Source organism: Chelonia mydas, chromosome 9 (genome assembly GCF_015237465.2).
Source record: "Chelonia mydas isolate rCheMyd1 chromosome 9, rCheMyd1.pri.v2, whole genome shotgun sequence".
NCBI lineage: Eukaryota > Metazoa > Chordata > Testudines > Cheloniidae > Chelonia > Chelonia mydas.
In genome coordinates this window covers 49,120,315-49,133,373 of record NC_057855.1, presented here as the reverse complement: position 1 = coordinate 49,133,373, position 13,059 = coordinate 49,120,315, and the positions used below count along the sequence as shown (strand labels likewise).

Here is a 13,059-nt window from a genome sequence, read left to right as displayed (position 1 = left end):
GATCCAGAGTGCCTCTCCCTACATTCTGTTATATTGAAAAAGCCTTTTGTCTTTAGTCTTGGCCAGGGCACTCTGCTGTAATGGTCTGGTTCACCTCCCAATGATTAAGACTGTTTGCACTTGGTTTTCCATTGACTGTTCTGAGATGGGGCAAGGGTAGACAATAGAATCGTGCATCACCTCACTGGCTGACTACAGAGTGGTGATGACTCCCTCTTGCTTGAAGGGGTCATCACCTAGACACACTACTCCTGTGACAAATTTCTACTCCAAGTCCATACAGCAGACTTACATTATAAATACAGTATTCCATAAACATTACCCGTACACACATCTCACAATGATTATGGGTCTTGACAAGTTACAAGCTTTCTGTAGATACCAACACATTCCTCTTTACGGATAAATCTCCTGAAAGACATTTTTGGTGTCGTGAGCTTATCAGGTCCAAGGTGAGAGCTATTTGCAAAAAACAGAAGACCCTTTGCCAAGGAGCCTCTGTGTCACAACAGATGCTTAGCAAAATAAATCATTGGCATGAAATAAAATCCTTTCCAGGTTCTTCAAAGAAACCTATTTGGTCATCTGCTGTGGATTTGACAGGTATGTACGGTGGCTGCCCATTCTCCTTAGTCTACTCTGACAGCCTGGGTCTCTTCTCTGGAGGCCAGCAACTAAAAAAAGACTGAAATCAAAATAGACAGAAAAATCACATTTCTTCAGACAGGTTATTATCAAATGTTTAGCTAAAATTATGACTGGAACTGTTCAGAAATTAATCAAAAATTTCTTCACTTTCCTTCCTTGCTCAATGCCAATGGCTCCTTAGTGGAAAATAATAATTTACACCTTAGACCGGACAGGATTTTACATCTATTTAAAATGAGAGTTGGGCTCAGCGAACTTTGGTGGCTGGAAGAGAGCATGCTGAGAGCCCCCTGTGAGAAAGGCGGGGACTGGCAAACCTCAATAGATTGAGGAGGGAGTGATAAAATAAAGAGCCTTTGCCCATTACAAACTTTTATACATTTAGATTTAAACTCTTTGGGATGGGTACTGTCTTACTGTTGTCTATACAGGCCTAGCACAATGGGGCCTTGATGTCAACAGGGGCCTCTCGATGTTATAATAGTGGCAGTAGAAGAAGAAGAAATCAAGAGCACCAAGTGATGCACGAATAATTTGTGCCAAGTCATCAGACCAGACCTTCTCCAAGGAGGGAGAGCGAAGATCTATGCACCCACTGCCGAGCACTACAACCAAAGCAAGGGCACTGTGAAAGCGATGGGAAATTGCTGCGATCATCCCAGGTGTTTTAAATGGCATCTAAATGCCAGCTGTGGGGAGAGATCCGGAAAACGAAGCTTGTTGTGTCCAACGGAGGAGATCCAACCCTACCTCGAATAGCCCGGCTGCCTGCCCCGGTCCCTCCGCCAGTGAGCCAGGTGCTCTCCCAGCTCCGCAGGGGCCCGGCCCCACACCGGAGTCGCCAGCACCTCCGAGGGGCGCAGGGCGGCCGTTGCGCTCTCACAGCCCTGGGCCCCCGGCGCCTCCAGCGCTCACCGCGCCCAGAGCTGGGCGGGAAGGGGCTTTCCTGAAACCCGCCCCGCCCGTGGCTAGCCCCGAGGGGACTCCCCACGGCCCAGCCCGCGGGGCCCGGAGCTAGTCCCGCACAGTGCCCCCGGGCTCCCCCTCTCCCCAGCTCCTGGGCGCGGAGCAGCTGCTACCCCGCGGAAGCTGGGCTCGGCCAGCGGGCGCTGCGCTCCCGGGCACCACGCGAGCCCAGCCCGACCCGCACATGGTGCCCGCCCAGGCGGCGGGGAGGGCGCTGGATCCCGGCGCCGGTCGGGGAGAGCCCCGCTGCGCCCCCGGCGGGCTCGCGGCTGCGGGAGGAGCCGGCGCGGCTGCCCTCTGCGCGGAGTCCCCGGGGAGGGCGGGGGGAGGCGGCACACGCGGGCTGGGCTCGGCTCGGCTCCGCCCGCTGCCCGGCTGCGGGGCGCTGTTGCAGGCTCCGGCGGGCGGGCGGGTGGCGCAGCGCGGTGCCCGGGTCTGTGCCGGCGGCGGGCAGGAGGGGCCGCGGGCTCCCCGCGAAGAGGCGGATGATGAACAAGCTCTACATCGGGAACCTGAGCCCCGCCGCCACCGCCGACGAGCTCCGGCAGCTCTTCGGGGACAGGAAGCTGCCCCTGGCCGGCCAGGTCCTGCTCAAGTCCGGCTACGCCTTCGTGGATTACCCGGACCAGAACTGGGCCATCCGGGCCATCGAGACCCTCTCGGGTAAGCGCCCGGGCGCACCGAGGCCAGGGGACCCGCGGCGCCCCGCTCCCCCGCGCCTCGCTGGGGAGCGCCCCCGAGCCCTGCCCGGACCCTCCCAGCCCTGCCCCGGGGCACCCCCTCTCCCCGGGGAGCCCCGGCGCGCCCCTCTCCCGCTCGCCCCCCGGCTCCAGCGCCCCCTCCCCAGGGACCCTCCCCGCCCCTCCCGGGATCCCTCTCTGGCCCCCCTCCGCGACCCCCGGGGGTCCGCCGCAGGAATCCACTCGGTGCCCCCCGCCCTGCTGGCCCCCAGCCCCTCGGGGGTCCTCTCCCTCGCCCCGCCCGCGGCACCCGGGTTCCCCCCTCGCCCCGGCCCTGCGGGACGAGCCGCTCCCGCCCCGCTCCCTCGCTTCCCTCCAGCCGGGCTATTTTTCCCTGATTTTTTTCTCCGATTTTATTGAGAGGAGCCGGGGCTCGGGGTCCGCCGCCCGGCCGCCCCCTCACCACCCTCCCGGCCTCGGGCACCTTTTTACGAGGTGCCCTGCCCCAACTCGCCGGGGGCGCGGAGCAAAGAGCGGCCGAGAGGCAGCTGGGGGGCCCCGAGCGAACTGCAGCCCAGCCAGGGAGTAGGAGCCACACGGCAGCGCCAGGCCAACGCAGCCCCAAACACAGGGGGCCCTCTGGCAGCCCCGGCGGGCCCCTCCGGCCGAGCTGGCGCCCAGTGCAGGGTAGGGGAAAAGGAGAGGCAGGAGGAGAGCAGGAGAGGAGGCCCGTGGGGCTGGGCTGCCGGGAGATTGCCATGGTGTTCCGCGAGCAAGCGAGCGCAGCCCCGCGAAGTCCTGCTAGCTCTGGTTAGCGGAGTGGGCGGCAGGAGCCCTGGGAGTGGAAGCATGGCTGCCCCAGTCCTTCATTTTGAGGGCTACGGACTCCAGCCTCTCCATTTGGTGCTGCTTGGGAAAATGACTGTGCTGTTGTCCCGGGCGGGGACCCCGGGCGCCCTCCCGCCCCCGGGCAGCACCCCGTGTCCCCCCCGCCCCCTCCCCCAGCAGGCTGGCCCCCTGCCCCAGGGTTCTCCACGCAGTTCGGGCTGCAGGGCAGTCGCCGACTTTTGGGTAGATTTCCTGCCCTAGCTCCCAGACCGTGCTTCGGACGATGCTGAGTCTCTGTTGTTGTTGTGTTTTAAAGGTAAAGTGGAGCTGCATGGCAAAGTCATGGAGGTCGATTACTCGGTCCCTAAAAAGCTAAGGTAAATCCCTGTCCGTGTGTTCTCTGTCTCGAGTCCGTGTGAGGGGTGGCGAGTCCCAGGACGGCTCTGGCTCCTTGGCAGCGGGGTTGTTTGCAAGGGTGCTGAAAGTAGTTGCGATAGTTGCATTTTTACTTTCATTATGGCTAGCTGCGTGCCCTAGTCATTGATTTACTTTTTGAAGTCTGATGGGCTTTCCTCTCTCCATGCGGGTTGGGATGGAAAGCATTTCTTCCCAGTGCAGTAACTTGTTTACCAAATGCAAAAAGTTTCCCCCCCCCCCCCCCTTTTAAAAGATCACAATGGTAACAAAGGCTTTGTGGAAGACTTCCTGTGGCAAGTAAGTAGTAAATATTTACTGTGTCAGCTGAAATTCCCTAGCTAAAATTACAATTCGTTAGTTTTTGCTTTTCTTGCCTCTAAAGTGCTTTCTGCTGAGGGTAACAAAATGTCCTTTGGATAAGTTAGTCAATATCTCGCAAGGCTTTGGAGCAACATCTTGATTTGTTTTGAGAGTTAAAGAAGTTAAAAACCCTTTTTGGCGTGGCAGCTGCTTATGAGCCAAAGTTCTGAAATGTTTGTAACCAAAACGCACTAGTGTGGGACGTGTGTAAACAGAACTTTCTGGGGATGGCATAGAATCTGATGCATGTCATTTAGATGCTGCAGAGTGGTCTGTTTGTGCGTGGGCAGATGGGGTCTCTTCTGTTACTGACTTACTATTTGCATTTTCCTTGAATTAGTTTTTATTCTGATTGCGCCGCATGACACTTCTTCGCTTGGTCACTGTTGTTCCCCCAGGACGCAGCATATTCAAAAAAATCTTTGTGGTCATTTCGGTTATAAGTGTGAAGCCCTTGATCCAGATAAATCCGATGTACTGTCTAATTTGTTATAATGCCAGGTAAACAACTTGTAGTATTTTACTAGGGCAGCTGTTTAACACAAACTTTCATAAATGTACAAGTCTGCAGCAGTCTCTTTCTAAATTTCTAACATAGTGGCGGGCATTTTTTTTTTACCTTGAGAAATATAATTGCAAGCACTGACACAAATCTGCAGTGGTATAGAAAGGCAGTAGTGATTTTTCTGAGAGGCCTGCCTTCTTCCTTTAGCTGTTGCAGGGATGGTACAGTTGAACTGTTATTATAAGGGGAAAAGGTGTTTTAGAGAGTTTGTTATATACAGTGCTGCTTCTCGTGTTGATATTCAAAATGCAAAACCTTTTGAGCAGTGGAGGATTTGCAGTATTATCTGGTGTATTTTATTTTTAAAAGTTCCACAAGACGTGAACTTCACAATGCTCAGAGAGCGTGGGGCAGGGCATCTTTTAATGTGCAGCTTGTTGGTTCTGTTCCTGCTCTGAGTCCCCTCCCCCAGCAGTGGGTAAAGGGAAAGCTTTAAAGCAAATTTCACGTTGAAAATGGTTTGGTTGCCTAACGGAGAACACAGTAGGCTGCAAAATGCAGCTTGCATTAAATGCCAGCTTTGTAAAGAGGTCTTAGCAAAAGAAAAATAATTCAGGCTTTTGTTTCTGCAAGCTGAAGTTTCTCCTTCCTTGTTCTCTTTTAGAATAATAAACACGAAATATATTTGTGTTGTTGATTTGAAGTGTCTTTGAATCTTTTAACCAGGTGTGTAAAATGTGTAATTTAAAAAAAAAAAAAGTTTAGAATTTATTCTATAGCTCAGCAGTCAGAGTGTTCTTTGAACATGTACTCCTGTGAAATGTCTGAAGTGGAACTCAGTGGAACCGCAGGCTCACTATACAAATTGTATGCAAAGGCTCTTCTTGAATGTGTTAATTTGCTGATGCTGCTTCTTTAGCTTCATGCTGGGTATTTTTTTCATGCTGGGTGTGATTGATTGTCAAGTATTATTTTTAAAACACAGTACATGGAAAATTAACTGAGGCAGCTTGGTGAAGTTTGGTGAGAAATGGCTAATGTCTGGCACGGGGTATGATATTGTTGGTTGTTGCTAATGCACACATGTGAAAGATGTGACAATGTTCTGGTTTCCTATGCAATGAGCATGCAGAGTTTTACCTGGAAATAAAAAAGAATAACTCTCTAATATTTCAAAGCAGTTAAATCTTTGCAGTAACTTTTTCTTAGTGTTCTTGCACTCTTAGGACTTCTTTAAGAATGATCGAGCTAGAACCCAGTTAGTTAGAAGGGCAGTTCTCTGGGGACGTATTAGCTTCCAGGTCTGTTACATAAAGCAAAAAGATGTGAACAGTGAATTCCTCTTTACCTGCAGTAAAAGCTTGGGGATCTCTGGGGGAAAAAAATTGAGCCGTCGAGAGTATCTAATATTTCTTTTGCCTTTTTCTGCTATCTGTACAGCTGTCCCTGAGGGTTCTATTTCAGTTTGGTTACTTGGTTTCCTCAGATTGCTGAGCTCCAATGTTTGGATTTGATCATGTCATTTTTTGATCTCTGAAAAAGCTGTGGCTTTGTTTTAGACATACAGTTAATATAAAGGTGTCTTTGGCCTAATATTAGTTAGCTTGGACATTTAATCCTGTTTTTTTATAACATGGTTTTATCATGGAATAAAGGCTTACACAGGCTTACATTTAGTTTTTCTTTGTAGAAAACCCACAAACTATTCTAATGCTTGTAAGAATTAGAATTTGTGCAGTGAGGCAAAACTTCCATTGAAGTCAATGGCACCAATATTTGGGGACCCTTAACCTGCACGCACAGGACACTGCCCAACACCCCTTGCTCTGGCAAAATTGCCAGTGACTTTGTAGGGAGTTTTGTCTGAGTTAGCTGTGTAGGATCTGAAAACTTTCCATGTTACACACAAGCTGTTACTGTCCTACAGTTCTGATGCTGTGTGAATGTAAAAACTATGGAATAAAACTGCAGAGAACTTCCCCTAAACGCTAGCTTTGTCCCAGGTTAATTATATATATTATTTTTAAATCTTTTGATCCAAGTTTGTTTTGTGTTTTATGGTTTTGTTTGGTACTTTTTGTGTTGTGATATGTTTGGACTGAAAGTGTAGCATTGTAGTGTTTGTATTTAATGAAGAGGGAAAACCTCTGTTATGCCTGTTATTGAAATGTATCTGAAATCTCTCTTGATGTGTAAATAGTAAGTTCTGTTCTCGCTGCTGAGTTTAGTTAAAATTTCCTTGAACCTTTTCAGGAATTAGATTTCAAAAACACAAACAAAAATAACCCCCATTCTCATCTGTATGTCTTTATGTAGCTAAGAAATAGTGTAAAATAGTCAGAAGTAGCACTGCAAACTCCACTTTCTATACACCTCCTCATGGTAATGTAGAAGGGCTGGAGGTAGTGAAAAATAGCATGAAGTAGTGAATTTGTCTTTCATGAGTTAAAAATCCGTAATTGTGTTCTCTCTAATGCAAGTGATTTTTGTCTCCTATAAGAATGTTAAAGAAAACAGTATCTCAATTGTTTTTTGTTTGTATGTACTACATTGTGTATAGACAAACTAATTTAAAAAAAAACCGCTTTTTGTCCTGTAAACTTTAAATTCTCTGGTAACAGGGAATGCTTCATTTGCTTAAAATCATATTGTTTCAAGAATTTGCTGAATGAGAAGCTTAGTGTTTAAAAAAAAAAAAAAAGTCCTGTAATTATGCTTTTTATGCAAACATGAAATACATTGAAAACTTTGATTCTTAACTGCAGATCCTGAATACATAGTTAATAATAATAAACATTAGAAAACTGTGAATTGTGAAATACGGACAAAACAAAAATCTGTTCATGTTAACTTTCATGTAATGTGTATTTGGCAGAAATAAAACAGATTAGTTTTAATAAGTCAATTGAATGTTTGCAGTGTTTTAAATTTCCAATTCCTTTATTTGAAAAATCGTCTTTTGTGTTTTCAATGCTATTTTTAAAAATCAAAATGTATAACATTAATATAATCTAGAACAATGCACTGGGTGAGCTAATTAGAGAAGTCTTCAAATCTAATTTAGTAGAACATTTAAAGAATATTTTACTATTCTACTTTATGGCAAAACTTCAGTAGTATATTACTTTTCTGATTTACTTTAACAAATACAAATGTCTAATATATGCAGACCTAGATGTTTGCAATTGAATCAAAGCAATGCAATTTTTTTTTTTAAAAGACCCTGTTTCTAATAATCTGGAAACCTGCTGCACTTTTATGAAACTTTTCTTCATTTAAAATCCTTCTTTGCCCATGGCATGTCCTGATCCTCTTTTAGTGTTTTCTGTGAATATGGAGCAGTTGTTCAAGAGATAGGGGCAAGGAACATCTGCCAGAATTACACTTGTGGATCTAATCTTAGAATGACTAGGGGAACAGTGATCTTTCTCAGTTTTCAAAAGGAAATCCTAGATCTTAGCTACTTTTAAAATATCAAATTAGAAAATTCAAGGCTGAAAGCTAGTGTGTCTCTGTAGTGCTGGAATCCCCCATTAAACAGTTTCCTTTTCCTCTTAAAAAGAGGAGCAGCATTAATAGGGTGTACAGATGAATTCTGAAATGGAAAACTGTGCAAATGGTTTAAATATATCTAGGTATTTGCTTTAGTTGTTGAAATAATTTATCAAAACACAGAGGTTTTTACAAAGAAAAATGTTCATTTTAGGGGTAGATTTTATTTTTGAAACCAAACTATTTGATGTTTAAGTGTGAATCACCATTCCAGTCTGAAACTGAATGTTCACAACTGTCCCAAGTAGTTAGAGACTCTGGTCTGAGCTTTGTATGTAATTTTCATGATTCATTTTGGTGGTAGTTGTTTGAAATAAAGCAATATATATTTTTTACCAAAAAAAAAAAAAAAAAGAAGAAGAAGGGCAGAGTGTTGGGATGGCAGTGGTTGCTAAATGTTTTAGTACACCGGACCCTCGCTAGAACGCGGGGTTCAGGATCCATTCACAGTATCACGGGCCATGTTACCATGGATCCTAATTTAAATATTTAAATTTGGGATCCATCGCCGCGCGAATCTGCGCTCTAGCAATGCACGCTCTAGCGACGGTCCGCTGTACTTCCATATCAAGGGGGAGGTTCACATGGCACAAAGTGTGGACTGCCAGAGGGCTAATATCATGACCATCCGGGGGTTGTTTTGTTTGTCCCTGACATGCGTAATTGTGACAGAAATTATTTACATGTAAAATGATCCTGTTTAGTGCTTTAGCTAAGGAACCTCACCCTTGATCAAGAGAAGTCTGACACTTTTACATCTTTTAGTTTCTCCCGCTTGCCGCCTCCTTGCACGTATACACACACAAGTAATTCTATGTGGGATGCAATGAAAGAAACATGACTTTGCTGATCCGGGAATGTTTGACTTTTTCCAAAGCCTATTCATGTCACATTTTTCAAATATTACTAAAAGATTGAAATGTCAGCTGCCCTTCTGGATTTCTAGAAAGGGGCAAGATGGTTCTGAGTCATTTAGTGTTTAAAAAATGTACCCGCGAATTTTACAAAATGGAATCAAAGGATTCACATAGACGCTGAGAGGATCTTCTGGCTGCTGTGTGAACTGAGTCTCAAACCAATGTGCGGTCTGTCTCCAGAGCACAGCTAACTGTATATGGAGTATCATTTATATCTTCTTAAACAGCCATGATTTAGTCACAGGTAGACCTGAGTTAACTGGTTTATTGAAGAATGATGACATTGAATGCATTTTAAAAATAATACTTACCTCCCCTATAGCAGTGTAGGGAATTGTAATTAGTTGGCATTTGAACTGTGTTTTGAATATGTGAATTGCTACATGTGCCGAGTATTCTTAGTTTAGCAAAACAGAATGACACTTAGCGGAACCCAGCACTGAAAATATTCATTGTCCCCCCAAGCTCACTGTCATTAAAACACTTTTTAAAAAGCTCTTTTACTTTATAATTCCACTGGTTGCTTTTGCAAACTTATAATTTGCATTTGGTGGCATGTATGTGTTCTATTTTGGGCAGCCAAATTGCAATGTTCTTTCAGCATTATTTTTAAGGTTTTCTTTTTCCTCTTCTGATCGTGAACTTCATTCTGGTTTTCCACATATTGTACCAGTGAGAGGGAATAGTTGCAATTTTTGTGTACAATGCTGTGGGAGAGAACTGCAGAGCCTATTACATGGGATTCCCAACTGGAGGAAAAAAGCTTGAGTGTTTGCTCCATTATCTTGCTTCAGACCTGGCTTGTAGTAAATGCCATTTCATCAGGCAGAATAGTCCATTTTAAACTAGTGAAATGTACTTTTTCAAGAGATTTTCTTCATTTCAAATTGTGCTTTACATGATACTTATCAGTGTCATACTCTAATATGCTGGGGTTTGTTTCTTGATGACAAGATGTTCTCTTTTTTTATAAGCATTCCACATGCTGCTGAAGAAGGCTAAATGTCTAGAATGGAATTAAGTTACAAGCCTCCATGTCACTGTGTATAGGCAGCTATTCTCCTTCTACTCTGTGTGTGTGTGTAACTTCTCTGAGTGTCAGGTACACATGTTTATGGAGAGGAGATTACATCTCTGTGTAAACCATACCAATCTTTATATTTATCAGCTTGCTGGAAAACCCATGAACACCTATCTGCACAGACAGAATATTGTAAATACACCACCTGAATCTGTAGTTTAGAGTTCTCTCGCTGCTTGTTTAAAGCAAAAAGTAAACTCTTGAAGAATCTCTCAGAAATAAATCTTTACAAATATTGTAGCTCATCTGTTGTGTATATGTGTTCCTCCTGTCTTCCTATCACTAGCATGTGGAAGGTTATGTCTTGATAGGGCTCTGATTTGTGCGAATGGCTGTATTATCCTGTCATGATCAGGAAAGGTGTCTACTGGGAATAGGAGTAGAGTAGTACAATTCCTAAAGCGCAACACATGGTTTTTTCCAAATGCCTTGCTTGGGGGTGTCTGGGGCTGAAGGGTCTGTGAAGTGTGACGGGGGAGATTTCAGCAAAGTAAATTGTCTGTGGTGGCAACAGAGAGACAAGGTGGGTGAGAACATGTATTTTATTGGATCAGCTTCTGTTGGGGAAAGAGACCAGTTTACCCAGAGCTCTTCTTCAGGTCAGTGAAAGATACTGATAGTGGTGACATGTTTTCACATGTCACTTCTCCATTAGCCTGTTTTTTTCCCCCATTTTCCTCTTTGTGTTGCTGTTGAGGTGTGAGAATTGGAAGTAAAATTGAGAGAACAAGCCATTTATATTGTACTCCCATCCATCTCCTCATCCCTTTTCCTTCAGATAGCATAAGAAGATCACTTATTTTTATAAAGTCAGTAGTGAATAGTTTATTCAAGAAGCTGTGGTTAATGCCAATCCTAAATTAAGAAGAGCAGCTGGATGAAGTTCATTAAGTCACTTAAGCACAGGGTTGCTAGAAATTTCATACATCATATTGATCTAATCTGGATGCAAAATACAGATTAGAGAGCTACAAGGAAACGTCCACCCAGGCCACCTTAGTTCCTATCTCCGATATCTAGTTTAAATGATCCCAAACCAGCTGTCAGTGTACAAAGTGACCTGCTTTGGTTGGTCGCATGCAGTGATGCTGTGGTACTATCGCTCTGAAATGGCAAGCTTTTCCATAGGTGGGGGGGAGGAGGGGTAAAGCACCTATATTTAGTAATGGTTAAAAACTAACATTACAGAGAACCTTTGCCCAAGCCAGCAAAAGCTGGCATCTGTAATTTGGAGGAACTTGATTCCTTCCTTGAAGGAATCTCTCTGATATGTTATAGCTATGTGCACTGATGCAATTCATTTGATATAGATTGATCTCTATTTCATATACTTCCGCAGCTGTACAATAGGGATAACAATACTATTTTCTCTCTCTCCCCTCCCCAGTCTGTCCTGTTTGTTCAGCCTGAGAGCTGTTTAGGGAGGGACTCTCTCTTATTTTGTATGTGTACAGCACCAAGCACAGTGCTTGGCACTACTGTCAGACAATCGGAATACCTAGTCCCAGTGGCTGTAAGCCTGATGTTTGGGGGGTGTATTGCTGGAGAGGGATACAGCCAGCGACATCCTTTTGGGGAGACGTGCCGCTTGCTGCAGTGAAGTCTGCAGACATGCAAGGTTTGCTCAGATGAGAAATGCCCAAGTACGACGCAAATGTTTTCATTCCACATTGAGGGAACTGTTGCATGCAGCTGGCATACCCGTTTCCCCACCCAAATTCTCAGGGGCCAGCGAGGCAATGACAGCAGCAGTTTAATGCTGAAGTGGATGGCCAGGATTGAGGACACAGCTGGTCTCCCACAGAGATGCTTGTCACTGCTGTCCGATTCTCTAGGTCCGGGTTACGGTGTGGAGACGGTGGCAGGGTGACCAGCAGGTAGCTAGCAGGCTGCTAGAGGAACCTCTGCTATGGTTTTTACAAGGTGGCACGCAGCCGGGCTCTCTGCTGCCGGCTGCGCCTGTAGGGCAGGTTGCGGAGGCTGCTCACTGCCCTGGTCAGAGGAGAAGTGTTATGGGAATCCTTGCTTGATGAGCTCCTGCTCTGATTAGAGTGGAAGCTGTTTAGCCTGGAATGACTTGTGCCCTTGCAATGCCTCTTCTCCAGATCCACAGCACACTTGGCACCTGTCCTCCTCTCCTTCTTCCTTCGCCTCTCCTGCCTCGGGATGCCTGCTCTGGCTCCAGCAAATTAACCCCCACTCACAGTGTCAGTATCCCATTCTCCTGCTGCCTCCTCGCTCCCACACTGGCCCCTGGGGGCCTCTCCTGTGCCTTCTACGGCCAGGCTGCTCACACGCCTTCCAGCCTCTCTGTCTGCACAAGCCTTTCGCTCCTGTCTGTCTTCTTCCCCCTCCCTCCCCCAGCCTCAGATCTCTCTGCCTCCATCCCAGTAATCTGCCCTTAACCTGGGCAAGGTCAGCTCCCACCCTCCAGATTTTGCTGGTTCTTCCTGCCTCTCCCTGGCTTTCTTATTGGCCTCCGAGGCCTGGCTTCAGCCACTCATTGCCCTGCTTGCTCTTTAGACCTGGCTTTACCAGCTGCTGCTCTGAGTTCCCTCTTCCTGGCCTCATCTTTCTTCTCTTTGCTCTGCTCTTTCCCCCTTCTCCCGGGACTGCCATGGCAGGGATAGTCTGTGTGCTCAGCCCTTGTGAGCACCAGCCCTCTCCTCCTTCCTCCGGTCGCCACTGGGAACTCCTCCCTAACTGCCCTGCTCCCACTGCCCTCCAGTCCTGGCATGGCTGCCTCCTGTACCCCCACTCGAGCGTGCTGAAGAAAACATAGGGTCCTCGCTCACGTCCTCTTCTGTCAGCTTGTTCCCCTTTTTTAGAACAACCACCCCCCTTGAGCCAGCTCTGTCACCCCCAGCAAGTCCTGCATGCCCAGCCCCAACCCCTTCTGCTCTCCCTGCCCCTCTGCTTTGTTCATAACCTCACCAGCATCTGTGGAGAGAAGTAGCTCGCACCAGATCCAGTCACTTCCTGCCACCCTTCTCCACCCTCTCCTCCTTCATTCTGCTTCCTGACACTGAGGTTTCTCTCTGACCCCCGGACCCTATCTCCTCCACCTGCAGGCTCTTCTTGCTCCCCCGTTCACTACTTCCCCCT

The 13,059-nt window shown here is 46.6% G+C and overlaps 1 protein-coding gene across 2 annotated transcripts in view; it reads left to right on the top strand.

Annotated features, from left to right (window-relative positions):
- Positions 1-1,972: 1,972 nt before the first annotated feature.
- IGF2BP2 (insulin like growth factor 2 mRNA binding protein 2) overlaps positions 1,973-13,059 on the top strand; it is a 102,034-nt gene continuing 90,947 nt past the window's right edge. Inside the window, exons 1-2 of one of the 2 annotated variants that reach the window (XM_037908587.2) lie at positions 1,973-2,277; positions 3,439-3,499. In XM_037908587.2, coding sequence (XP_037764515.1) covers positions 2,100-2,277; positions 3,439-3,499 — 239 coding nt within the window. In that variant the 5' untranslated portion in view covers positions 1,973-2,099. The remainder of the gene's footprint in view (positions 2,278-3,438; positions 3,500-13,059) is intronic. The other variant, XM_037908589.2, reaches the window with a different exon arrangement.